This window comes from Bos indicus, chromosome 4 (genome assembly GCF_029378745.1).
Source record: "Bos indicus isolate NIAB-ARS_2022 breed Sahiwal x Tharparkar chromosome 4, NIAB-ARS_B.indTharparkar_mat_pri_1.0, whole genome shotgun sequence".
In the NCBI taxonomy this organism is placed as follows: Eukaryota; Metazoa; Chordata; class Mammalia; order Artiodactyla; family Bovidae; genus Bos; species Bos indicus.
Genome location: NC_091763.1, coordinates 32,803,018 through 32,830,449, shown reverse-complemented (window position 1 = coordinate 32,830,449; position 27,432 = coordinate 32,803,018). Strand labels below are relative to the sequence as shown.

General features: G+C 40.0%; 1 protein-coding gene across 1 annotated transcript in view; it reads left to right on the top strand.

Annotated features, from left to right (window-relative positions):
- The window catches only part of LOC139182682 (ATP-dependent translocase ABCB1-like), a 71,025-nt gene that overhangs the window by 4,779 nt on the left and 38,814 nt on the right, over nt 1-27,432 (top strand). Inside the window, 12 exon segments of the mRNA XM_070787610.1 lie at nt 6,981-7,105; nt 19,551-19,722; nt 20,659-20,772; nt 20,916-21,026; nt 21,114-21,239; nt 21,346-21,549; nt 22,393-22,563; nt 24,572-24,733; nt 26,073-26,107; nt 26,109-26,155; nt 26,437-26,525; nt 27,047-27,193. Coding sequence (XP_070643711.1) covers nt 6,981-7,105; nt 19,551-19,722; nt 20,659-20,772; nt 20,916-21,026; nt 21,114-21,239; nt 21,346-21,549; nt 22,393-22,563; nt 24,572-24,733; nt 26,073-26,107; nt 26,109-26,155; nt 26,437-26,525; nt 27,047-27,193 — 1,503 coding nt within the window.

The window sequence follows — 27,432 nt, the reverse complement described above, 5'->3', positions numbered from 1 at the left end:
AAAATTTTTAATATAAATTTATTTATTTTAATTGGAGGCTAATTACTTTACAATATTGTTTGGTTTTGTCGTACATTGACATGAATCCGCCACGAGTGTACATGTGTTCCCTCCCCATCCTGAGCCCCCCTCCCACCTCCCTCCCCATACCATCCCTCTGGGTCATCCCAGTGCACCAGCCCCGAGCTCCCTGTATCATACATTGAACCTGGACTGGCGATTCATTTCACATATGATAATATACATGTTTCAATGCCATCCTTCCAAATCATCCCACCCTCTCCCTCTCCCACAGAGTCCAAAAGACTGTTCTATACATCTGTGTCTCTTTTGCAGTCTCACATACAGTGTTATAGTTACCATCTTTCTAAATTCCATATATATGCATTAGTACACTGTATTGGTGTTTTTCTTTCTGGCTTACCTCACTCTGTATAATAGGCTCCAGTTTCATCCACCTCATTAGAACTGATTCAAATGTATTCTTTGTAATAGCTGAGTAATATTCCATTGTGTATATGTACCGCAGCTTTCTTATCCATTCGTCTGCTGATGGACATCTAGGTTAATGGTCTGATTGTCAGTCTTACTAAAAAAGAAATGAGGCCTGGTGGAGGAAGCTGCTTTGTCCTTGTGGTTCTGAGGCTCTCTTCTGTAACTCAGAGGCACCAGGGCAAGAAGGCAGACCAGGAAGAGGCTTGGCCCCAGCAAGCTTCCTACTCCAGAAAGCCTCTTTTGATCTTTGCATGCAATTCTCTAACCCCGCCCAGAGATACTGGGTCCGCTAGGGGGCAAAGGGAGGGAAAACTACCATATCCTACTCCTACTGAGGTGGTCCAACCTTAAGAACACTTTCACTCCCTCAGGTAGCAGAAGCAGAGGCCCCAGCAACTGCAGACAAACCATGCTGACGAAAGTAATACCACAAACACTCTGAATGTAAAACTGCTGCTTGGCCCATAACTCACAGAAGTAGGTTAAGAAAGTGAAAGTGAAAGTGAAGTCGCTCAGTCCTGTCCCATTCTTTGCGACCCCGTGGAGTGTAGCCTACCAGGCTCCTCTGTCCATGGGATTCTCCAGGCAAGAATACTGGAGTGGGTTGCCATTTCCTTCTCTAGTAGGTTAAGAATTATATGCTAAATCCCCAAAGGGTAACAGCTTGCTAAAATAAAAGACTTTAAATAGGACCCAGAGTCTCCTAACATAATAGACACCACGCCCAGAATATAGTTAAAAAAAGACCACTTGTCATACCACGAAAATCACAACTTGAATGAGAAAAAAACACTTAACTGACAAGTGCTGATACAATTCCTATGTCAGTATTGTTTGGCATGGATTTTGGAATAGTCACCAGAAAAATGCTTCACTAATCAATTACAAATTATCCTAAAACAAAAGGAAATAGAAAATATCAGCAGTGAAAAAGAAATTAAGAAAAAAGGACAGAATGGAATTAGATAACTGAAAGGTACAGCCGTAGAACAGAAGTCACGATGGAGGGGCTACTCTTGTTGAGTGGAGAGGACGGGATAGAGTCAGTGGACTGGAAATAGAACAATACAAGTCGCCCAGCACGAAACAGAAAATGAAAAGAGCCTCAGGGACCTGTGGGACAGTAGTACGATATAGAACATTTGTGACCACCAGAGTCCCAAAAGAAAGGAGAGAAGTGAGGCTAAAGGAATATTGGAAGAAATAATTGCTGAGAATGTGCAAGGTTTGTGAAAGACAAATCTTCAGGTCCGAGAAGCTAACCTAACCTCAAACAGGATAAACCCAAAGAAATCCATGCTAAAGCACATCATAGTTAAATCATTGAAAACTAAAGACAAAGAGAAAAGTTGAAATTGGCTAAAGATGAACAGCACATTACCTACAGGGAACACCAATTTGAATGACAATATATTTCTTATCTGAAACCATAAAGACCAGAAAGAAGTGGCAAATTATTTTTCAAGTGCTTAAAGAAAAGACCTGTCAACTGTGGATACTTGGTTAAAGTATTTTTTAGGAATGATGGGGGAGATAAAAACATTCCCAGATCATGGAAGACTATAGAGGAACTTTCCATTAGCATACCTCCTATTAAAAACTGGCTAAATGAAATTCTTCAAACAGAAGGAAAGTGATACAAGGCATATTGGAGCATCAGGAAGGGAAAAGGAACAACAGAAAGAGCAGGAATTTGGGCCTCTCTTTTCCCAGGAGATTTCTAAATCATATTTGGTGATTGAACCCAGAATTATAAGTGGTAAAATGTTGATACCAGTAGATTTTTATGTCACCTATGAATATTGTGATATCCAGAACAACTAAGATGAAATAGTGGTTAAAGAAATCTATTCTGTAAGTTCTGAGCTCCTGAAAAAGAATTCTCCAGGCACAGGCAACTTCTACTGGAAAAATTTACTGGACATTTAAAGAGGAATTGACACCAATTTTATACAACCTCCCCTAGAAGAAAGAAGACTTTATCTGCTTTCCCCCCAAAGCGGGAACTCTTACTCTGTGAAAACCATGTAAAGGAGATGAAAAAACAAGCTAAAAGCTGGGAAAAAAGTAACATGCAAGTCGTATATCTGACAAAGGATTAGTCTTTATCTAATATATAAGGAATTCTCAAAATTTGATAGTTAAAAAAAAAATCATCAAAACTACTATTTAATAGAAATACCTGTAATCACTTTTTAAAATCAAGATGCATATTAGAATTATCTTGGAATTTTTTGAAAAATACCAATGCTCAGGTATTGCTTTTTTCCTCCAGAGTTCCAGATATGTTTCTTTTCTTTTCTTTTTTTTTTTTAAGCAACCATGTTTCAAAACCACTGGACTGTATAATCTTTAATTTTATTCAGTTTGTTTCATTTTCTATTTCTTACTCAGTGCTGGCATTTCATTTAGTTTATCTTTTCCAATTTCTCCATCTCTCTCTTTTTTTGATGTTCTTTCTCAAGCCTTTTTTGGCATAGTAGAAAAGCTTTTGTCTACATATATGTAAATAGTATGGATAATATATATTTTTTAGAAAACTTACAAACTTTTGCCTAATTGAAAAAATTTATGACATTTTGATTTTACTTGTTTGACGTAGTATAAATAGAATGCTAGATTTCTAACTAAAAAATAAATATGCCACAAGCAACAAAGGTTTACCGTATAGCACAGGGAACTATAGGCAATATCCTGTAATAACCTGTAATGGAAAATAATCTGAAAAATAATGTGTGTTTATGTATAACTGCATCACCTTGCTGTGCACCTGAGACACTGAAGTCAGCTATATTCAATAATATATATATATATATAAAGGAGAAAAACAACCCAAATGAACCAGTTAGGGATGGGCAGGAGAGGGAAACAAACGTCATCAGAGAGGTTATACAGGTGGCAGGTCAGCACATGAAAGGTTGTTTAACAATGTTAGTCGTCAGTGAAAAGCAAATTAAACTTCAATGAGATACCATTATACATCTACCAGAATGGCTAAAATAAAAGTGAAACCCCAAATGCTGCTGAGATGCAGAGAACCAGGGTCACTCATTATTGGTGGGAGTGTAAAATGGTATTCAGCCTGAAAAAATAGTCTGCGATTTCTTATAAAACTAAACATGCAGTTACCGTACAATCCAGCAGTTGTATTGGACATTTATCTAAGAGAAACTATGTTCGTGTATTCACTCAATCTGTATTCAGGTGTTCATAGCAGCTGTATCGGTAATAGCCCCAAACTGAAACAACCCCCGACACTCTTGAATAGGTTACTGGTTGAGCAGCTGTGGTACATCCAGTGATAAAAGGAAAGCAGTACTGATCACACACAGCCTGGATGAGTCTCTAGAGATCTGTACTTGATGAAAAAGGCCAGTCCCGAAAGGTCACATACGTTATGCTCCATTTATATAATATTTTTGAAATGACAAAATAACAGGCAGAACAGTTTAGTGGTTTTCAGGTGTTAGGGATGGTGTGGAGGGGAGAAACGAGGAGTAGGAAAGGAGGTGGCTGTGACTACAGAAGGCAGGACTGAGGGATCCTTGTGATGGAATTGTTCTGTATTGTGATCGTCGTCACGTGAATCTAACAGGATAACATTGCTTGGAACTAACATCACTTCATGGGAAATAGATGGAGAAACAATGGAAACAGTGTCAGACTTTCTTTTGTTGGGCTCCAAAATCACTGCAGATGGTGACTGCAGCCATGAAATTAAAAGACGCTTACTCCTTGGAAGGACAGTTATGACCAACCTAGATAGCATATTCAAAAGCAGAGGCATTACTTTGCCAACAAAGGTCCATTTAGTCAAGGCTATGGTTTTTCCAGTGGTCATGTATGGATGCGAGAATTGGACTGTGAAGAAAGCTGAGCACTGAAGAATTGATGCTTTTGAACTGTGGTGTTGGAGAAGACTCTTGAGAGTCTCTTGGACTGCAAGGAGATCCAACCAGTCCATTCTAAAGGAGATCAGTCCTGGGATTTCTTTGGAAGGAATGATGCTAAAGCTGAAACTCCAGTACTTTGGCCACCTCGTGTGAAGACTTGAATCACTGGAAAAGAACCTGATGCTGGGAGGGATTGGAGGCAGGAGAAGGGGACGACAGAGGATGAGATGGCTGGATGGCATCACCGACTGGATAGACGTGAGTTTGAGTGAACTCTGGGAGATGGTGATGGACAGGGAGGCCTGGCATGCTGCGATTCATGGGGTCGCAAAGAGTTGGACACGACTGAACTGAACTGAACACACACTCATGAGTGCATGTAAAACTGGTAAATCTGAATAACGTTGAATTAATGCTAAGTGTTAAATTTTTGGCTGGGATCTTGTTCTGAAGAGATCTTGGAGATGTTGTTTGGGGAACACCAGATAAAGGGTTTATGGGATGTGACTGTCTTCCTTAGTGTCTTCTTTTGTGTCTACACTGTCTGCCTTTGTGTCTACAATTATCTCAGAATACCAAGTTAAAAAAAATAAAGCATGTATAAATTATCCCAAACAAAATGAAATAAAAACCTACACTGAGCACTGGACAAAAGGGACAAAGATGAAGGCCAAAACATCTGTCATGGTCAAAACTATTGCTTCTGAATGTATTAGTTTGAACAATATAAAGTGGCCTGTGTTGGCTTTTAACTTAAGAGGAATAACAATTTCATGTGTCTGGCACTAGTACAATTAGGCTTTGTTAAAAAAAATTAGCGGCCTTTGGAAGAAGGGATGAGTTAGTGAAATTTGATATCGTTTGGGTGGGTGATTGTAATATCAGAAGTATCAGCATTCTGTTATTTTATATTAGAGGAATAGTAAAGTTGACTTTTAACATTCCTGAGAGTTTTTGAAAGTGTTTTTTTTCTTTCAATAGACATGATCTATTAAAAAACAAAACACTTCATGAACGTTCTACTGTATTCTTGCCTAAGGATATGCTTATCATTATGGAAGGTCATAGAGAAGCCAGGTTTACTGAATCAGTTGGAATGGTACTTGATATTTCAACAATAAATTAGAATAGCATGTTTTGAAACTCCTCAGTCAAAAATAGTTCTGCTAATCTTCTGTTGTCAGCTGCTTCTGGTGTGGTTGATGGTTGAGGTTTTCAACAAGAGCAGAGAAACAGAGCTAAACTGTATTGTATGCACCTCTTGCCTTATGCAGACCTGTTTGGTCAGGGATGACAGTGATCTCCCTGGGTCAGGCCCAGCGCTGTGAGCAGTTCTGGCAGATGTGATAGGGCAGCCCTAGGCAGGTCATTTTGAGAGGTCAGGAAGGTCTAGAGCATCAGTGGGTTGTTGTTTGGGTACCAAAGAAGAAGGTGCATAGAGTACAACATCTGCACATAGAACCTGGTTAGTAAAGGCTCGTTTGCCTTCACCCACCCGTTCTTACATCTGTCGTAGCTCCTTTTACTTTCGCACAAGCAGAGGAAGAAATGCACTCTTAAAATCAAAACAGCTTTGAACTTTTTATGACAAGAAGGAATAGGCTGTTATTACTTATACAAATGCTATAAATTATTTATTGAAAGAGGATAATATATTTACTCAGAATTTGATTTGAATTCTTGTGTGCAATATTTAGATGGCTGACTAGTCAAGCATTTCAGGTAAAAATAGTGGTTCTTTGCCCATGCCAGTTGATTCCATTTTAATTACAAAGCCCTCTAGGATTCCACACATATCAATGGCTGGTTTTAGAGAGAGATTGCCTCCGGTGGCCGTTGATTCATGCTGTGAAGCCTTAAATCCTGAATATTTCACTTACTAGCAAATGACTTGACCTCTTTCTCGTTCCATTTCCTCATGTATTGAGGGGGGAAAATAATGCCTACTTCTTGGTACAATTGAGAAGAATCGGTGAAGGAGATCCTGTGTATATAAAGGACCCAGTACTGTTCCTTCCAGAGAACAGATGCTCAGGGCCCAAACAGAAAAATCAAAGCGCGTCCATGAAAGAGACCTCCACGGTGGCCCAATGTCATGCTCAGAAGCCCTGGTAGAAGGAGCTCTGCTTCCCTGCCATTGGAAACCTCCTCGAGGTCCTGTCACTGCACAGGGCTGGGTCCCCTGTGTTCTCCTGGCCTCCTACTTTGGCATTTCTCAACCAGAGTATAATTAGCAACTGCTATGTTGAGTACACCTATTTTTTTTGATATACTGCCCCATTTTCTGTATTTATTGATGTTTAGCATATACACTTCTTTTTAAAATGTAAAATCTCCCCCAAAGGCCCAGATTTATTTATTTGTATGAGAATCCATGGAGTATAGTGAGAAAGTTGAAATTTTACTTTATTATATACCATCTCAGTCCAAAAAGAAATGGCTACAATATGTATACTAAAAAATAGGGCTTCATAACAAAAGACGAGTAAAATATTTATATACAGTACAGTATACTATGTATCAGCAGCATTTGTGTACAAAAGGTAAAATTGTTAAAAAATTTAAATTATCTGCAATTGCATTTTTAAACAGATAGTGTCTTCATTTACTGATAAAGAACTTTTGGCATATGCAAAAGCTGGAGCAGTAGCTGAAGAGGTCTTAGCAGCTATTAGAACTGTGACTGCATTTGGAGGACAAAAGAAAGAACTTGAAAGGTTTGAGTCTCCTTTTTTAAGTTGGTAGAGATGTTAAATTCTGTCATCTTAAATGCCCTCAGGTTGCTGGTGATGATTCTAAGGGTATTCTCTGATGTTTCCTTAAACAGCTTCTTGGCTATATTATAGCATAGTTAATATTCTGGAAAAGTTGTGATTCTAATTGTTGTAATTTTCTTATATCTGCTAATTCAAAGTGTTTTCTAGAGTCTCCTAGGTGGGTAGTGAGATAAAATAGTTTCTTAAGGCTGAAACATAATTAATATCTCTGATGATAATTTTTCTCCATCAAGTTAATTTTTGTTTCTCTAAGAATGAGTATTTTGTGGTAGATGGATGGGGTCATTAAGTCAAAATAATGGTTACTTCTGGGGGAGATGAGGGGTTGGTGATAAAAGTGGGGCACAGGGCAGGGGCATCTTGATTCTGACATTGTTGTATTTCATGACCTCAGCTGTGCTTACATGAGTACTCACTGTATACTCTTTCAGCTGTACACACTGTGTTTGCAGGGTACTTTTCTCAGATGATACATTTCATACCCATAAAGATGTCCTCTGAGAGATTTGTGATGGCCATGTACCTATCATAGTTCAGAGGAAAGCAGTATCTGTGCTCTATCTCATTTTTTGCGAAGGTTTTTGCTTTTGCCTTAACATGAGTCTGACTAAAAAATGGGAAGTCTTGCTTCATTGCCTTGCAAATACCCAGTCAAATGAAGCCCCTCTTCTCTTGGAGCTTTAATTCTGGCGGGGGCAGGGGACAGATACAAACAACCACAGGTCAACAACATATCTAATGTACTAGTTGGGGTAAATATTGTTTGGGGAAGTTAAATACTCCGTTAGAGTCATGGAGGATACTGTTTCAAGAGTGTATTCAGCCAAGTACTTTCTGAATAGATGTCTGAGTAGAGACAGAATGAAATTTTGAACTTGGCGTTCATTTTCAGTTTTTCTCAATGGAGAGGTGTATCAGAAAAAGAATCTCTTTACCAACATGGGGCGACAAATCTTATCTGATTCTGCCTAGTTATCGCACCAAGGGAAAGCATCTCTCTGTAGAAATCAAAATTGCAAGCCTCACCTTCATATGCTGCTAGAGTTTGAATTTATAATACTCTGAGGACCAGGGAGCTCTCTCTTCCTAAAGCTGAGGGTTTCACATTAAAAATCAATCCGAGTCCAGTGGTAGCACTAGGGTGTTGGGTAGAAGAAATTTAAAAGTTGCTGAAAATTCGTGAACTAAGCAGCTAAATTAAGAAGTTAGAAAAAGAATAACAGAGAAAGGAAGTATAAGAAAGATAAAGGATTAACAGCAAAAACATTTTAATAGAAAATAAGATAAAGAAGCAAAGGGCTGACAAAAAATCATTAATTTTTATGAAAATATGGATAAATAATGAAGTAGTATTTTGCAGGTTAAAGCAGAAACAAAATGAAGGAGAACAAGGAAAAACGTTGCTATAGATTTTTTAAAATTTATTTTAAGAATTACAGTTTTATACCAGTAATTAAAAATCCCTGATGAGATAGATGATGTCCCAGAAAAATATAGGTTAAAATTCTCACTTAAGACACTAACTTGAGTAGAACCATAATCATTAAAGAAATTGAATCCAGCTTAAAATCTCCGTCTTTTGCCTTTCATATACATACACACATAAACACACAAAAACCCACCAGGTCCAGATAATTTTCCAGACAGATTTTACCAAAACTTCAAGAAAGATAACCCCATCTTACACAGATTGTTCAAGAGAACAAAAAAAACATATATAGAGTGAGTTCATTTTATGAGGCTAGTATAACCTTGACATCATAACAAGATAGCAGATATATGAGAGAGGAAAATTATAAGACAGTTTCATCTAAAACATAGATGCAGAAAGTCTAGATAGTATTTGCTAAATGAATCAATGTGAAAACTATCATCAGATTAAAAAAAAATTTCTGAACCTGTTGGCTTGATCCCATAAGTACAAAGATGATTTAAAATCCATGAATATAATTAACCACAGTAGTTGATTGGAAGAAAGACATTTTGTTTTGATGGATGAGATTACAGATGAATCATGACAAAAACTTTCTTAATTTAATAGAGTATGTACCAGATACCTACAAGAAATTTTATTAAATGGTAAAATAATAGCATTCCTTTAAAATAATGAAACAAGTCTGCTAGCACCATTTCTATTTAGAGTTGTATTGGTACAAGATAATAAAATTAAGGAAAAAATAAGAGTAAGAATAATAAAAAAGAAAAGTTATTAGGTTGGTAAACAAAAAGCAAAACTGTCATTCTGTATAGAATATGTGATTGTCTACACAGCAACTCTAGTAACAGTGTAATAAGGTCTGCAGACCAACAATGTACGGGAAGGCCTCTGGGTACCTGCTGACAGTTCAGGGCTAAAAATGGCATTCCTGTGAACAGCAGTGAACAGTTAAGAACATGTAGTGTTCCGTCAATTCTAGGATGCACATTTTTCTCTTGCAATTCATCAACTCTGAAATTGAGACAAATCCTACAATCAGAGTCATCTTACAATTGCTGTGGGTCTGGATTGAGAAGCTGAGATCTTGCAAGAAGGATTTGTGTTTGCTTCTGCCACTCACTGGGGGCACTATTAACCTGAGCCCGTGTACATTATATTCTTTGTCTAGGAGTTTTTGAACCGCACTAGTGAATTCATATTTTTCAGACCTGGATAAGCATTGCCTTTTATGGTTCCAGTTCCCAGGGGACATGTTTTCCCCTCACCCTTCATCTGAAGGGTGAATGCTGTATAAGCATTGCCTTTTATGGTTCCAGTTCCCAGGGCACATGTTTTCCCCCCGACCCTTCATCTGTTGTCAAGGTTGAGACAAGCAGGCTCTCCTGCTGTCACTTTCCATGGTGTACATGCTTATTATATTCAGGCTGTAGCCTTTTGGGTCCCTGCTGTATATGGAGAGTTCTGTTAAACTCCTTTATTAATGTTGCATAGAATAACACGATTATAATACTTCTTAGATTAATGGCATCCAAAATTTGAAGAACATGATAATTTTAGAAGATATTATTAGCAATGAAAAACTATAATGATGTATAACCTGGGTGTAAGGAGGGAAAGGTGTCAAGTCCAATATTCAAAACTTAGATAAATCTTATTTTAGTTCACTGAAAGTTGAAAGGAATTGAAAGTATTTTTTTAATGCAGTGATTGAAGTAATTAGATCTAAGTAATTAGATGGTGATTGCAGCCATGAAATTAAAAGACGCTTATTCCTTGGAAGGAAAATTATGACCAACCTAGATAGCATGTTAAAAACCAGAGACATTACTTTGTCAACAAAGGTCCGTCTAGTCAAGGCTGTGGTTTTTCCAGTAGTCATGTATAGATGTGAGAGTTAGACTATAAAGAAAGCTGAGCACCGAAGAATTGATGCTTTTGAACTGTGGTGTTGGAGAAGTCCCTTGGACTGCAAGGAGATCCAACCAGTCCATCCTAAAGGAGATCAGTCCTGGGTGTTCATTGGAAGGACTGATGTTGAAGCTGAAACTCTAATACTTTGGCCACCTGATGCGAAGAGCTGACTCATTGGAAAAGACCCTGATGCTGGGAAGGATAGGGGGCAGGAGGAGAAGGGGACGACAGAGGATGAGATGGTTGGATGGCATCACTGACTCAATGGACATGGGTTTGGGTAGACTCCAGGAGTTGTAATTGACAGGGAGGCCTGGCGTGCCGCAGTTCATGGAGTCACAAAGAGTCGGACACGACTGAGCAACTGAACTGAAGTAATTAGATACAGATTTTTTTGTTTTGTTTTTTATAGAAGATAGTAATCAACTTTTTAACAAGCAAATGGGCTTACACAGTTATATTCAAAGATTCATTTTATGTGTAGAATTATTTCTTCAGAAGATGTTATTTACTGGACTCTGTCTTTGAAAGGTCCCCTAGAAAATTGGAAATTATTGGAAATTACTTTTTCGTGAATATCAGGAGTAGACTCAAGACTACAACCTGATGGCCTAAGGTTCTCTCCAGCTTGGCCATTTCCGGAACGTTCAGTTCATTTGGCAAATTTATTCAGCATCTACCACATGCAAAGCACTGTGCTGGGCTCTGGGTTTTCACTTGTGTATTGGCAGTGAGTGAAAGTCGCCTAGTCATGTCAGACTCTCTGTGACCCCGTGGACTATAGCCTGCCAGGCTCCTCTGTCCATGGAATTTTCCAGGCAAGAATACTGGAGTGGGTTGCCATTTCCTTCTCCCATCTTTGAATAAAAAATAGCAAGAAAAATATCTTTGTTAAAATCAGTGCTCAGGCTGATTTCTTTATACATTCTAGCATTATTCATATATTAAATGCTGACATTCTTATAGAGTTTTAATTCTGGTATTAAACTGATTCAATTAAGCAGTGTTTTTTTTTTAAGTTGATACAAATAAGTAACCGGGTCTTCAAAAATTATAATAAATTTTGAAAAACCAAAGTAGCCCTCACTGGTGTTTTTTTTTTTTTTTTAACATCAAGAAGCTTAAAAATCAATTATCTGTTAAACAAAATTAAAATTTAGAAATGTTTTCTCAAATATGGATATAATTATGTTAAACCCTCCAGAATATGACAGAAATACTTTTCTGAATTTTATTCAATTTTAATTTTCTTATGCATTAGGTGATGTTGTTTGGTATTCGTATCAGAATTTCCTTGAAAAGCTGTTTTTATTAACTATTCTTATAATGATTATTCAAAAAGTAAATGTAAAAGTGTTTTGAACAGTTAAAAACCTAAGAAAAGGAAGTTTCAGGTCATAATCATATTCCTCGGTTTAAGTTTTCAGATAATTCCTAATGCTTCATCGGTTTGTATTTAGAACACTACACTTACCTTCCCTGTTGATGCGAACCTTGTAAAAGAATTAGCACAGTTCCTCAGGCAGTGAGTTGTAGGAAGTCTGTATGTCTTGGACATCTTGATATGCTGCTTTATCTTTGCCTTTTTTGCCCTCATATGATCCCTGGTCAAAATAATAAGGTGGAAGAAAAGAGAAGGAAGGGAGGGAGGAGAGCAGGAAGGAAGAAAAAAATCATCAGAGACATGAATTAAATCATGAATTGTTTAAATGTGTTTTGAAGGAATCAAAGAATGTGCTGATGAGGGTGAGCAGGACAAGTTTACTTTAACCATGGTGGTCACGGAAGGCACGCGTGTTGGATATTTGAGGTTTCCTGGAGGCTGGTACTTGAGGGAAAAGAAAAAGCCTGCTGTAGTCGGGTAGGGACACAAGAGTCTTCCAGGTTTCCCGAGATGGCAGAGACTTTGGTATATTCTAGAAAATATCCTAAGGCTTGTGTGACTGGAGCTCGGTTGAGTCAGAGGAGATTGAAGTGAAGAGGGGCTATTGAGGGTGAGTGGGGGCCAGAACATGGGGATTTACATGTCCTGGTAAGGAGTCAGGATTTAACTCCAAGGACACAGGGAAGCAGTTGAGGGATTTAAACAAGGGAATGATGTCTAGTTTATGTTTTAAAATCGTTTTTCTGTCTATAATTGGTCTGGTGAGTGGATCAGTTCAGTTCAGTTCAGTCACTCAGTTGTGTCCAACTCTTTGCAACCCCATGAAATGCAGCACGCCAGGCCTCCCTGTCCATCACCAACTCCCTGAGTTCATTCACACTCACGTCCATCGAGTTGGTGATGCCATACAGCCATCTCATCCTCTGCCATCCCCTTCTCCTCCTGCTCCCAATCCCTCCCAGCATCAGGGTCTTTTCCAATGAGTCAATTCTTCGCATGAGGTGGCCAAAGTACCGGACTTTCAGCTTCAACATCAGTCCCTCCAATGAACACCCAGGACTGATCTCCTTTAGGATGCACTGGTTGGATCTCCTTGCAGTCCAAGGGACTCTCAAGAGTCTTCTCCAACACCACAGTTCAAAAGCATCAATAGTTCAGCACTCAGGTTTCTTCACAGTCCAACTCTCACATCCATACATGACCACTGGAAAAACCATAGCCTTGACTAGATGGACCTTTGTTGGCAAAGTAATGTCTCTGCTTTTGAATATGCTATCTAGCTTGGACATAACTTTCCTTCCAAGGAGTAAGCGTCTTTTAATTTCACGGCTGCAATCACCATCTGCAGTGATTTTGGAGCCCAGAAAAATAAAGTCTGACACTGTTTCCACTATTTCCCCATCTCTTTCCCGTGAAGTGGTGGGACCGGATGCCATGATTTTATTTTTCGGAATGTTGAGCTTTAAGCCAACACTTTCACTCTCTTTCACTTTCAGCAAGAGGCTTTTTAGTTCCTCTTCACTTTGCTGCCATAAGGGTGGTGTCATCTGTATATCTGAGGTTCTTGGTATTTCTCCTGGCAATCTTGATTCCAGCTTGTGCTTCTTCCAGCCCCACGTTTCTCTTGATGTACTCTGCATAAAAGTTAAATAAGCAGGATGACAATATGCAGCCTTGACGTACTCCTTTTCCTATTTGGAACCAGTCTGTTGTTCCTTGTCCAGTTTTAACTGTTGCTTCCTGACCTGCATACAGGTTTCTCAAGAGGCAGATCAGGTGGTCTGGTATTCCCATCTCAGAATGTTCCACAGTTTATTGTGATCCACACAGTCAAAGGCTTTGGCATAGTCAGTAAAGCAGAAATAGATGTTTTTCTGAACTTTCTTGCTTTTTTGATGATCCAGCTGATGTTGGCAATTTGATCTCTTGTTCCTCTGCCTTTTCTAAAACCAGCTTGAACATCTGGAAGTTTATGGTTCACGTACTGCTGAAGCCTGGCTTGGAGAATCTTAAGCATTACTTTAATAGTGTGTAAGATGAGTGCAATTGTGCGGTAGTTTGAGCATTCTTTGGCATTGCCTTTCTTTGGATTGGAATGAAAACTGACCTTTTCCAGTCCTGTGGCCACTGCAGAGTTTTCCACATTTGCTGGTATATGGAGTGCAGCACTTTCACAGCATCATCTTTCAGGATTTGAAATAGCTCAACTGGAATTCTGACACCTCCACTGGCTTTGTTCGTAGTGATGCTTTCTAAGGCCTACTTGACTTCACATTCCAAGATGTCTGGCTCTAGGTGAGTGATCACACCATCGTGATTATCTTGGTCGTGAAGATCTTTTTTGTACAGTTCTTCTGTGTATTCTTGCCATCTCTTCTTAATATCTTCTGCTTCTCTTAGATCCCCACCATTTCTGTCCTTTATCGAGCCCATCTTTGCATGAAATATTCCCTTGGTATCTCTAATTTTCTTGAAGAGATCTGTAGTCTTTCCCATTCTGTTGTTTTCCTCTATTTCTTTGCATTGATTGCTGAGGAAGGCTTTCTTATCTTTCCTTGCTGTTCTTTGGAGCTCTGCATTCAGATGTTTATATCTTTCCTTTTCTCCTTTGCTTTTCACTTCTCTTCTTTTCACAGCTATTTGTAAGGCCTCCCCAGACAGCCATTTTGCTTTTTTGCATTTCTTTTCCATGGGGATGGTCTTGATCCCCTGTCTCCTGTACAATGTCACGAACCTCTGTCCATATTTCATCAGGCACTCTGTCAGATCTAGTCCCTTAAATCTTTTTCTCACTTCCACTGTATAATCATAAGGGATTTGATTTAGGTAATACCTCAATGGTCTAGTGGTTTTCCCTACTTTCTTCTATTTAAGTCTGAATTTGGCAATAAGGAGTTCATGATCTGAGCCACAGTCAGCTCCTGGTCTTGTTTTTGCTGACTGTATAGAGCTTCTCCATCTTTGGCTGCAAAGAATATAATCAATCTGATTTCAGTGTCAGCCATCTGGTGATGTTCACGTGTAGAGTCGTCTTTTGTGTTTTTGGAAGAGGGTGTTTGCTATGACCAGTGCATTCTCTTAGCAAATAGCCTTTGCCCTGCTTCATTCCGTATTCCAAGGCCAAATTTGCCTGTTACCCCAGGTGTTTCTTGACTTCCTCCTTTTGCATTCCAGTCCCCTGTAATGAAAAGGACATCTTTTTTGGGGGTGTTAGTTCTAAAAGATCTTGTAGGTCTTCATAGAACCGTTCAGCTTCTTCAGCGTTACTGGTTGGGGCATAGGCTTGGATTACTGTGATATTGAATGGTTTGCCTTGGAAACAAACAGAGTTCATTCTGTCATTTTTGAGATTGCCTCCAAGTACTGCATTTCGGACTCTTGTTGACCATGATGGCTACTCCATTTCTTCTAAGGGATTCCTGCCTACAGTAGTAGATATAATGGTCGTCTGAGTGAAATTCACCCATTCCAGTCCATTTTAGTTCACTGATTCATAGAATGTCGATGTTCACTCTTGCCATCTCCTGTTTCACCACTTCCAATTTGCCTTGATTCATGGACCTAACATTCCAGGTTCCTATGCAATATTGCTCTTTACAGCATCGGACCTTGCTTCTGTCACCAGTCACATCCACAACTGGGTATTGTTTTTGCTTTGGCTCTCTCCCTTCATTCTTTCTGGAGTCATTTGTCCACTGATCTCCAGTAGCATATTGGACACGTACCAACCAGGGGAGCTCCTCTTTCTGTAGCATATCATTTTGCCTTTTCATACTTTGGTGGGGTTCTCAAGGCAAGATTACTGAAGTGGTTTGCCATTCCCTTCTCCAGTGGACCACATTCTGTCAGACCTCTCCACCGTGACCCGCCCGTCTTGGGTGGCCCCACCCGGCATGGCTTAGTTTCATTGAATTAGACAAGGCTGTGGTCCGTGTGATCAGATTGGCTAGTTTTCTGTGAGTATGGTTTCAGTGTGTCTGCCCTCTGATGCCCTCTCGCAACACCTACTGTCTTACTTGTGTTTCTCTTACTTTGGACGTGGGGTATCTCTTCACGGCTGCTCCAGCAAAGCGCAGCCGCTGCTCCTTACCTTGGACGAGGGGTATCTCCTCAGGGCCTCCTGTCCTGACCTTGAACGTGGAGTAACTCTCCTGAGCTAACCCTCTCCGGAGGTCAGGGGCGGTGACCAAGAGGAGTTTCGCCACGCCCGAGGTCAGGGGTGGTGGCCGAGAAGAGCAACCCCATGTCCAAGGAGCGGCAGCTGCGCGGGCGCAGGAGGGCGGAGAGGTGAATGGATGAGAGCTGTCAAAAATTTGAACTGCTCAGAAAACTGTTGAAGTGTTCCAGGAGAAGGATGATAAGTCCCTGGATTTGGGATTTAATTTGGAAGTAGAATTATTAAGGGGCTTCCCAGGTGACTCAGTGGTAAAGAATTCGCCTGCCAATTCATGAAATGTGAGAGACGCAGGTTTGATCCATTGGTCAGGAAGATCCCCTGGAGAAGGAAATGGCAGCCCATTCCAGTATTCTTGCCTGGAGAATCCAATGGACAGAGGAGCCTGGTGGGCAAAAGTCCATGGAATGGCAGAAGAGTTAGACACGACTTAGTGACTGAACAATAGCAATAATAGAATTATTAAAGCTATTCTTAGACCAAATATAATTCTTCAGTTTTCCTTCTAGTTCTTACCCTTCCCTTTGCTGCTTCCACATAGACAGGTAATTAGGGTCTTACTCTGATTTTCTCTTCAAATTAGCAGGTACAGTAATATCTCTCAAATTCTCTCAGAATTGGGGAATTTAATTCAGTAGTATACAGTGGGGCTTCCCTGGTGGCCCAGACGGTAAAGAATTTGCTTGGAATGCAGGAGACCTGGGTTTGATCCGTGGGTTGGAAAGATCCCTTGGAGAAGGGAGTAGCTGTCCACTACCAGTATTCTTTCCTGGAGAATCCCATGGACAGAGGAGCCTGGCGGGCTAGAGTCCATGGGGTTGCAAGGAGTCGGACACAGCTGAGTGACTAACACACACATGCACACACAGCAGAAATTTTTCCTTGCTCTCAAAGGTCGCTATTTGCATCATTGATAAATGAGTTCGTATTACTTAAGAAGAATAGTTTTTTCTAATTGTTAGTGTTTTGTTATGTAACTTTGACCCCTTTTAGGAAATCCTACTTTACCATTTTGATACTACAGTTTTTAATGAATTGATGATTTTAATATCTAATTTTGTACATGTGACATTTTTGTTGACAAGCTAATGAGAAAGCCTATGCAAAAGGAGTAGTGTTTGGTTCTCCTCCTTCCTTACCCACTTCTTTTTTTTCATTTATCTTTTCTGGCATCTAAGTGATTTTCTTCCTTGTTGCTTCTTCCTGTGCAAAAGTTTCCTCTGGCTGCTTGGGACACAGCATATCACAGTGATTTCTACGTTAGTCTCGGTAAGCAAGAACTGAAATAAAGGCAAAACAAAGTGTGAGTCATAAGCGTTAAAGTTCCTTAAGTGTAATCGTGTATAATTTATGCCCAGTGGTACCTTCATATCACATCAGCTCATAAAGTGGGAGACATGTACATTCAACCATTGAAGCACATTTCTCAAAAATAATTTTCTGTTCAAGGGTTATAACTGGCTAGTTGGAGATTTACATTTTTTGGAGGGAGAAACTTTCATAATGTATTACCATTTTATCACTATAAAGTTCCATTTAAATTTACTCTTTAGGAAGTAATCATGTAAATTTCATTGGGCCATGCCATGCTTTGGTAACTGGTTATTGGTGAGGTAGTTTTTAAATGTCATGAGGTCATGAAAGAATACGTGTTCATATCTGAGCAGGGCTTGACCTCTGCTTGTACATTCTCAAATGGAACAAATCCTCCAAAAAATTAATATAATAGTGTATAATGTTTATAACATCATGTGTTTATGGATCAAAGAACTCAAAATATACATCCTATTAGAAATAAACTCTTTCATTTCCGCAATTATGAGCTCCTCTGTCTGCAAGGCAATGTTCTGATGTCCTGTAGGGAGTTGTATTAAGAGAATAAGGACAGATTTAGGGCTCAATTACAGTCTGTTCTCTCTGATTGTTTTACCATCGTTCTGTATCTGCAAAGATCCTTCTTTTTCTTTAAATCTGATCCCCATTCACTTATCTCCATATCTGTCTTCTTAAGCGGAACAGTCTGCTATGCACCTATCTTCTTTAATTTGAATATCAGAAATTAACCACTTCCCCAGGGTTTAAAAAGTGCTCAAATTATGTTAAATCATTAGAATGAGAGAGGGAAATGTGTCTCAATGGGCTCCAACATTGCTTTGGTTTTTGTTTGCTTCCTTGGTTTAGCCCTTTTTTGTGTAATGCCCTGTATTTGCTTTACCATATGAGTAAAGAATGATTAATTCTTTACTCATATGGTAAAGAATCCGCCTGCAATACAGGGACCTGAGTTCGATCCCTGGGTCAGGAAGATCCCCTCTGAAGGGGAGGGCATGGCAGCCCACTCCAGTATTCTTGTTTGGGAAATCGCATGGACAGAGGAGCTTGGAGAGCTACAATCCTTAGCGTTGCAAAGAGTTGGACAGGACTTAGCACAGGACACGGTTTATTCACATGTAAAAAGTCTTAGATGGCAGTTCAGAGCACTCAGATTGCTCCTACACATGTGTTTTTCTCATTTGGTCCTTGCAGCAGGCCCAGAAGGAGGCAGGGCAGGGAGCAAACTGCCTTCATCCTTGATGTGCAGAGGTTTCAAGGACTTACTTGTATTGAGTACTTTCTTTTTTTAAAATTAATTTTTATTGGAGTATAGTTACTTTATAATGTTGTGCTAGTGTCTGTCATACAGCAGAGAGAATCAGATATATATATATACACACACACACACACCCCTGTATCCCCTCTTTTTTGAATTTCTTTCCCATTTAGGTCACCGCAGAGCACTGAGTAGAGTTCCCTGTGCTCATTAGTTATCTGTTTTACGCAAGTATCAGTAGTTGTGTATGTGTCAGTCCAAACCTCCGAATTCATCCCACCCCATCTCTTCCCCACCTTGGTGTCTGCATGTTCTCTACGTCTGTGTCTTTATTTCTGTTTTGCAAATAAGATCGTCTGCACTACTTTTCTCGATTCCATATCTATGTTAATATATGATACTTGTTTTCTTCTGACTGACTTCACTCTGTACGACAGTCTCTAGGTCCACATCCCCACACACGTCTGTATTGAGTACTTTCTAGCATTACATCTTCATTTTGTTGATACATTTAAAATGCATGCAGATTTTAAAGGGAAAACACAAGTGTTTTCGTAGCTTGTGTTTTGTCTTCTATGAAACAGTGCAAGTGCTGTAGTCTGCTAAGTATTACTTCTTTTATTTCACTATTGCTAAGGCCAGAGAAGGTGCTTTTAGAACATGCCTCCAATTACTTAATTTCCATAAGGCCTCAGTTTCCTTTTCTGCACAAAGAGATTAAAATAGTACTAACATCATAGGGTCAACCTGTGGGAAAAAGGGAGAAAATACATGCGAAGTGCCCATCAGAGGCCTTGGTGCATCTTGAGTACTCAACAGCCATCATGCTGTACTGACCCATTTTGTAAGATGTTACAAGCATGTGTGATAATTTGTTACTTCTCCCAGGTACAACAAAAATTTGGAAGAAGCCAAGAGAATTGGAATAAAGAAAGCTATCACGGCCAACATCTCTATGGGTGCTGCTTTTCTGTTGATCTATGCGTCCTACGCCCTGGCATTCTGGTACGGGACCTCCTTGGTCCTCTCAGGAGAATATTCCATTGGACACGTGCTCACGGTAAGTGATATCATAGTAAGAGATGAATCACCTTTAAAATGTCAATGAAATTTAGTGGTGTTGGTTTGACTGTTGGAGAATATATTTTAGAAGAATTATTAAATAATGGCCAAGAAGAGTGAGTGAGAGCCTGGGATTTGATATCAGGACAATCTGATTCAAATTCTGGCTGTGCCACTTACTGACTGTATGATTTGGTTCAGCCACCTAGACTTATGAAGAGTCTGTTACGTCTTCTGCAAAATGGAAATGACAGGAGTAAGATGCCATAACTTTTAGTGTTGTTGTAAGGACTAATCGAGAAAGTGAATGTAGAAACACTTAGCAAAATTTCTTCTCTGTAAGTTGTTGGATAATATAACTACTGTGTGATTTACAAAGAAGTGAACAGTGACTTTAGTCCTCTCTAACACCTGTAGAGAAACAGCGTCAAATGTATGATAAGAAACTGATTTGGGCAAAATATTTACAAAATATTTTCCTATGTACTGTTCCACTTGATACAACAACACTAAGATTGCTTGGTAGGGAAAATAGAATCTTGTCTCTTTTTGCAAATAAAGAAATTGAAGTTCAGACTGTCGAAGAATCACCTGAAGATATACAGCCATTTAGTGCTTAATCCAGGGTTCAGATCTCAGGTTTCTGAGTCTCATAATAGGGTTTATCTCCACTATACCCTACTGATGCTCTCAAAAAATTCTTGGTCTTTGAAGACATATGAAAATATTCCAGTCATATGGAATTTATTATTTCACAGATCCAGTAAGACTAATTCAGCATTCTCAACTGAAAAGTACTTCAATTTTAAAAATAATAGTTTTAATAGTCAGTATTCATATGTTATCTTGCCATGTAAAATTTTAACGATGTTAAAAGTATGAAAAAAGCATGCTAAATACTAAGTAACTCAATGTTTTACTTCACATTCCTCAGGTCTTCTTTTCTGTATTAATTGGAGCTTTTAGTGTTGGACAGGCATCTCCAAACATTGAGGCATTTGCAAACGCAAGAGGAGCAGCTTATGAAGTCTTCAAGATCATTGATCACGTAAGTCTGGGCTGGCCATTTATCTATCTGTCTAAAACAGTCTATTTCTTTATCACTTTTATTCAGCTCTCCACAAATGTAATTGAAAGTATTTATTGTAACCTAGTAGTTGCTGTAACCTTCTGACATTTTATTCTGTTTAGAAACCAAGCATCGACAGCTATTCAAACACTGGGCACAAACCCGACAATATTAAAGGAAATCTGGAATTCAGAAATGTTCACTTCCATTATCCATCTCGAAACGAAGTTAAGGTACAATGAAATGATTACTCAACAGTTCAACCATGTATGTAGTCCTGAAATCTGTGGTTTAAGTTTATTTCTCGTGCGTTCTCATAGATCTTGAAGGGCCTCAACTTGAAGGTAGGGAGTGGGCAGACGGTGGCCCTGGTCGGGAACAGCGGCTGTGGGAAGAGCACCACCGTCCAGCTGATGCAGAGGCTGTATGACCCTACGGAGGGCATGGTGAGATGACTCTTGTTCAGCCAGATGCTGCAGCACTGACTTACCTTAGCAGATCGCACATCACAAATCTGCGCTATGTGGATATCACAGCTCGTTTTTATTTTAGGTCAGTATCGACGGACAGGATATCAGGACCATCAACGTAAGGTATCTGCGGGAGATTATCGGGGTGGTGAGTCAGGAGCCGGTGCTGTTTGCCACCACGATAGCTGAGAACATTCGCTATGGCCGTGAAGATGTCACCATGGATGAGATTCAGAAAGCTGTGAAGGAAGCCAACGCCTATGACTTTATCATGAAACTGCCTAATGTAAGTCCTTCTCCATCTTCGTTGTGCTGGAGGGTCATGGCATGCTGGCCTGACGCATCGGAAGTCAGGAAAGGAATAAAAACTGGGGGAACTTCCCAAGGTGGCAGATCAAGATGACTCCAGATTTTACAGCTCTAGTAGCATCAACTAGTAGTAGACACACTTTTAAAAATATTTACTTATTTTTTGACTACTCTGGGCCTTCATTGCTGCCAGCCGGGTTTCTCTAGTTGCGGGCGAGGGCTGCTCACTGTGGTGGCTTCTCTGGTTGCAGAGCTCGGGCTCTAGGCACCCAGGTGCCAGTGGTTGTGGCTCCGGGGCTCTGGAGCACAGGCTCAGTAGTTGTGGCACATGGGTTAGTTGCTCCGTGGCATGTGGGATCTTTCTGGACCAGGGTTCACACAGGTGTCCCCTGCATTGCAAGGAGATTCTTAACCACTGGCCCGTGAGGGAAGACCTGATGTGTTTTTTTAATTCGGGTGGTGATTGCTAAGTTTGAGGCCTCCCAGGTGGTGCCAGTGGTGAAGAACTCACCTCCTAACGCAGGAGATATGAGAGATGCTCCCTGGTTGGGAAGATCCCTGCAGGAGGGCGTGGCAACCCACTCCAGTATTCTTGCCTGGTGAATTCCATGGACAGAGGAGCCTGGTGGGCTTCAGTCCATACAGAGTTGTAGAGTTCGACACGACTGAAGCGACCACACACACACACACACACACACACGCAACTGGACCATACTGCTTGTGAGGTTTGGGTTGTTTATAGGATTACGTCCCATCTTAAAAATCTGAGCTGAGATAGCTTATTCTGTTGTTTAATCCTCCTGTGTTTTTGGTGTTGTAGAAATTTGACACCCTGGTTGGAGAGAGAGGAGCCCAGCTAAGCGGTGGACAGAAGCAGAGAATCGCCATCGCCCAGGCCCTGGTTCGCAACCCCAAGATCCTCCTGCTGGACGAGGCCACCTCAGCTCTGGACACGGAGAGTGAAGCAGTGGTTCAGGCGGCCCTGGATAAGGTGGGTGAACCTCAGTTCAATCCTAGCTGGTTTGTAAGCATAAGAACATTCCATTGTTAATTCTTCATAAGATTATTTTTAAAGAAATCGCTCCTAAAGTAATTCTTTAAGCTATTAAAACCATCAGGCCTCTCTGGATCTGTATAACTTCTATCTCTCTGGTATATTTTTAGGTAGAGATGAATAAACTTTCATTGAAAGATACTTGTACATTTTTTTAAGTTAAACAATGAGAAATATAGACTCAGATGAAAGTTGGTCTTCATTGTGCTCTTAAAAACTTAGCCTTAGAGATCACCCTGATACTTAGGTTTTATGAGTTTTTACTGTTGTCAACACGAGGAAGGTTTACATCTAGTTCTTAAGAGGTCAGATGCCTATCAAAGACAATGGGAAATGAGAGACCTCTTATCTTGAGGAGAGTGCCAGAGAGTTGATGACGCTGGGAATGAAATGAAATGTCCTTGACCGTCAACAGAGTTCGACCTTCCTGCAGTACCTGAGTCCGTGTGACTCATTCATTGGCTAGACGTGAGTGTGTGGCCACGCCCGTTGCCGTGTGCTTGGTCTCCGGTGTCTGATGATAAGTAGGCTCGCTCTGTGAGGACACGGAGCGCGGAAACCTTTTAACCCGTAAGTGCTGTGAGTTGAAGTGCTCCTGGCAGAACTGAAAGATAAACTCATTTATGCTCCAACTATCCCCCTCTTCTAATAACAAAACAACTCTGTTTCTCTAAACATCCTGTCAGAGTGCGTAACAGATTGTTGAGACAAGAAAAAGAAAAAAGATCCCGAACAATTTTGTGGACCAGAATAGATGGAGATGCGACTGAGTCTGCTTTTTCCTCTTCTCTTTGCTTATCTGTGTTTTCTTTCTATTCTACGGTGTTACTATGTATTAAATTATTAATAAAATGAATTTAGAAAGGTTGCATTTAAAAATACCTTTTCCTGTTCATGCACATTTAGAAGGGGCATTCCACATCTCATCCTTTGAAAACATCCAAAGACTTGATCGTCTTCTCTGCTTTCTAGTTGTTTCCACCTAATTTTTCTGATGTGCATTTCTTTTTCTTCCAGGACTTTTTCTCGCTTCTCTTTTTCAAACTGATCGTTATACCTCTTTTTGCTAGCTTATTCTGAGAATTTTATTGCTAGTTCCCGAAGAGAAATATGAATAAGAAAAATTATAAGCATTGGGAAAGTTACAAAGGTTAAAAAAATCTCAGACAAGTGCTGGTTATCTGGCTTTGTTCCATATGAAAATAAAAATGAGATTGGGTGTTTAAGACATTTACTTAACTCCTTAGTTTTTTCCATAATGCTTCTCCCTAGAAATAAGCATCATTTATTAAGCACTTACTGTGTACATCACAGTGCTACCTGTGCATTATTGTATAGCACAACCACTCCAGAAAGTAGCCTTGTACTATTAATATCCCCATTGGATATGTGAATAAGTTGAACCTCACACAGGTTTAAAGACTTGTGTAAGATCCTGGAATGTATATAGAGCAGAGCTAAGATTTGAGTTCACATCAGTGTAACCCTGAAGTCCGGCCTTTGCTGCCTCACATCTGTTGTTTGTCTTGGTCATCCGGATGTCTGAGAGAGCACAGGGTGACCTCCTTGGGCACTTGGTGCTGGCTGCCTTGCACAGATCGCAGCAGGCCTGTATCTGCTCCGATCGACTGATTCCTGGGCTCTCGAGTGTTGTACCTCTGTATAAGCCCTTGATTATTACGTAAACTTAGGCTGGTAGAGATTGAGTAAAATCTTAGAGGCTTACATAGTACTAATATGAGACTATCATATGTGTGTTTATACTTATTAAAACATCATTTTAAACCATTAATGATACATTTACTGAAGCCAGAGACTGCCTCATATAGCTTACACAGTTTTGCAATGTTTAGGGCATTGGTGGTCAGTAAATATACATTGAATTACTGAATTTTTTTTAATATAATAGTTCATGTATTCAAAAATGAGATTTTTTTCCCTTTAGGCCAGAGAAGGCCAGACCACCATTGTGATAGCGCATCATCTGTCCACAGTTCGTAATGCTGATGTCATCGCTGGTCTTGATGATGGAGTCATTGTGGAGGAAGGCAATCACGATGAGCTCATGGGGAAGAGAGGCATTTACTTCAAACTTGTCACAATGCAAGTATAGTCTAACTCTAGCAGTTTCCTCAAGTATCTCAGGCATGAGCTGATTTTGCTGTATTTGGTACTATAAATAAATGTTACTATTGATTATCTTGAGAAGAGGGAAAAAAATTTGGGGTGGAAGCAGGGGGATTGAGGATCACATCAGGTTTTAGATTTTTTTTTTTCCCCTCTTAAAAGGAGAGAAATGAAGAAGGATAGAGAAAGGTAAAGTTAAAAAGGCTTAAAAGTGAGCTATCCACTCTAGCAAGGGCTTTGTAGAGGCCCAGTGGTAAAGAATCTGCCTGCTAAGCAAAAGACGTGGGTTCAATCCCTAGGTCAGGAAAATCCCCTGGAGAAGGAAATGGCAACCCAATCCAGTATTCTTGCTGGGAAAACTCCACAGACAGAGGAGCCTGGCAGGTTACAGTCCATGGGGTGGCAAAAAGAGTAGGACCCGAGTGAGCGCCTTACCAGCTGCCGTAGCAGTATCCACTCCAGCAGCTGCTAGCCACACGTAGCTGTTGAGCATGTTAGTGGTGAGTAATCTGAATCGAAGTGTTTGTAAGTTGAAAATGCATACCAGAGTCCAAAGACTTAGTCCAAAGAAAAATGCAAGCTATCTCAAAAAGTTTTTACACTGATTACATGTTAATCTAATATCTTAGATAGAGTATAGGTTAGATAAAATATATAATTAAAGTTAATCTTACCTATCAGTTTCTTTGACATGTCTACTGAAAACATTGTGTCTCACAGTATGACCTGCACCGTTACTTGTGTGATGCCACTGGTCCAACGGAGAAGGCAATGGCACCCCACTCCAGTACTCTTGCCTGGAAAATCCCATGGACGGAGGAGCCTCGTAGGCTGCAGTCCATGGGGTCGCTGAGGGTCGGACACGACTCAGCGACTTCACTTTCACTTTTCACTTTCATGCATTGGAGAAGGAAATGGCAACCCACTCCAGTGTTCTTGCCTGGAGAAGCCCAGGGACGGGAAGCCTGGTGGGCTGCCGTCTATGGGGTCACACAGAGTCGGACACGACTGAAGCGACTTAGCAGCAGCACAGCACTGGTCCAAAGCAAATCTGATTGAGCCAAAAACACTCACACAAAGGAGGTGACTAGATAAGATACTTGGAATGGATGCCATATTGTTTCAGCATAGTTTATGGGGATCCCTTATCTAATGGTTTTAATTTTCAAATATAATCACACCAAAAAAATGGCAGTTCCACTTCATCCTTTCCCATAAGAATTTAAATTACCATTTTCCTTGATATCTGCTGTTGAGCAATTAGATTTCATTGGTTAACTCCGCCTAACCAACTTATGCATATTTCTTGTTTATTTTAGACAAAAGGAAATGAACTTGAATTAGAAAATACCCCTAAGTAAAACTGATGACTTGTACACGTCCTCCCAAGATTCAGGATCCAGTCTATGCTATGCTATGCTAAGTCACTTCAGTCGTGTCCGACTCTGTGTGACCCCATAGACGGCAGCCACCAGGCTCCCCCGTCCCTGGGATTCTCCAGGCAAGAACACTGGAGTGGGTTGCCATTTCCTTCTCCAATGCATGAAAGTGAAAAGTGAAAGCGAAGTCGCTCAGTCGTGTCCGACTCTTAGCGACCCCATGGACTGCAGCCTACCAGGCTCCTCCATCCATGGGATTTTCCAGGCAAGAGTACTGGAGTGGGGTGCCATTGCCTTCTCAGAGGATCCAGTCTAATCAGAAGAAAATCAACTCACAGGAGTATCATTGGATCCCAAAGCCAGGACAGAAAGCTCAGTACAGAAGAAACTTGGGTACAAAGGAGGCTGCAGACTGATGTCTTTAAGAGTGGGCTAAGGCTGGGATAGGCGTGGGAGCAAGAAAGGGTTATCCAGAATTACCTGTCCTATCCCTTAGCTTGGTCCACAGACCCAAATCTCAACATGTTAACTCTAAGGTGGAATTTATGAATGATAATTTATAGGATAAGAATTTTAGAATTAGAGTTTATAATGTAAAGAGATAATAGTGAGTTTTCAAATACAAACATTTTTGTTCTTTCATCCTTACAAATATGTTTGTCACATTCCAGATGTCCAGTCAGACTTAAATATTTATGGAATCATCATGTATTTCTTTAAAAATGAAGGCACAATGTAACAGAATCTGTCAGCACTCTTTAAAAAAGTTACATAGCCATCAATTGATAAGGAAGTAGGAATAAGATCTATTTGTTTAAAACCTGTTGTGCATACAGAACAACTGTACATCAGTTCAATCCATTAAGATCAGTTATTTTCCTAACAGGTTTGTTGTAATATTTTGTGTTCTCCAGGATGAAAGCGTACCTCCAGTTTCCTTTTGGAGGATTCTGAAGCTGAATATAACTGAATGGCCTTATTTTGTGGTTGGTGTATGTTGCGCCATTATAAATGGAGCTCTGCAACCAGGATTCTCAGTCATACTTTCAAGGATTATAGGAGTAAGTGTTTATGTTCATTTTGGGGACTTACCTGTGAGTCCTGACTAAAGAATGAACTGTTTGTATTTGTAAATTTATATAAAAGCCACAACAACATGCGTTGCACCTTCATATTAACAGCTTGAAGATGTTGGAGTGGAAGTTTTATTTGTGATAGGAAAACTGATTTTTCAAAACTTACTTTGTCGTGGCAGTTGGTTTCTATCCTAGGGCCCTGGAATGAGATCCTGGAAAACAGT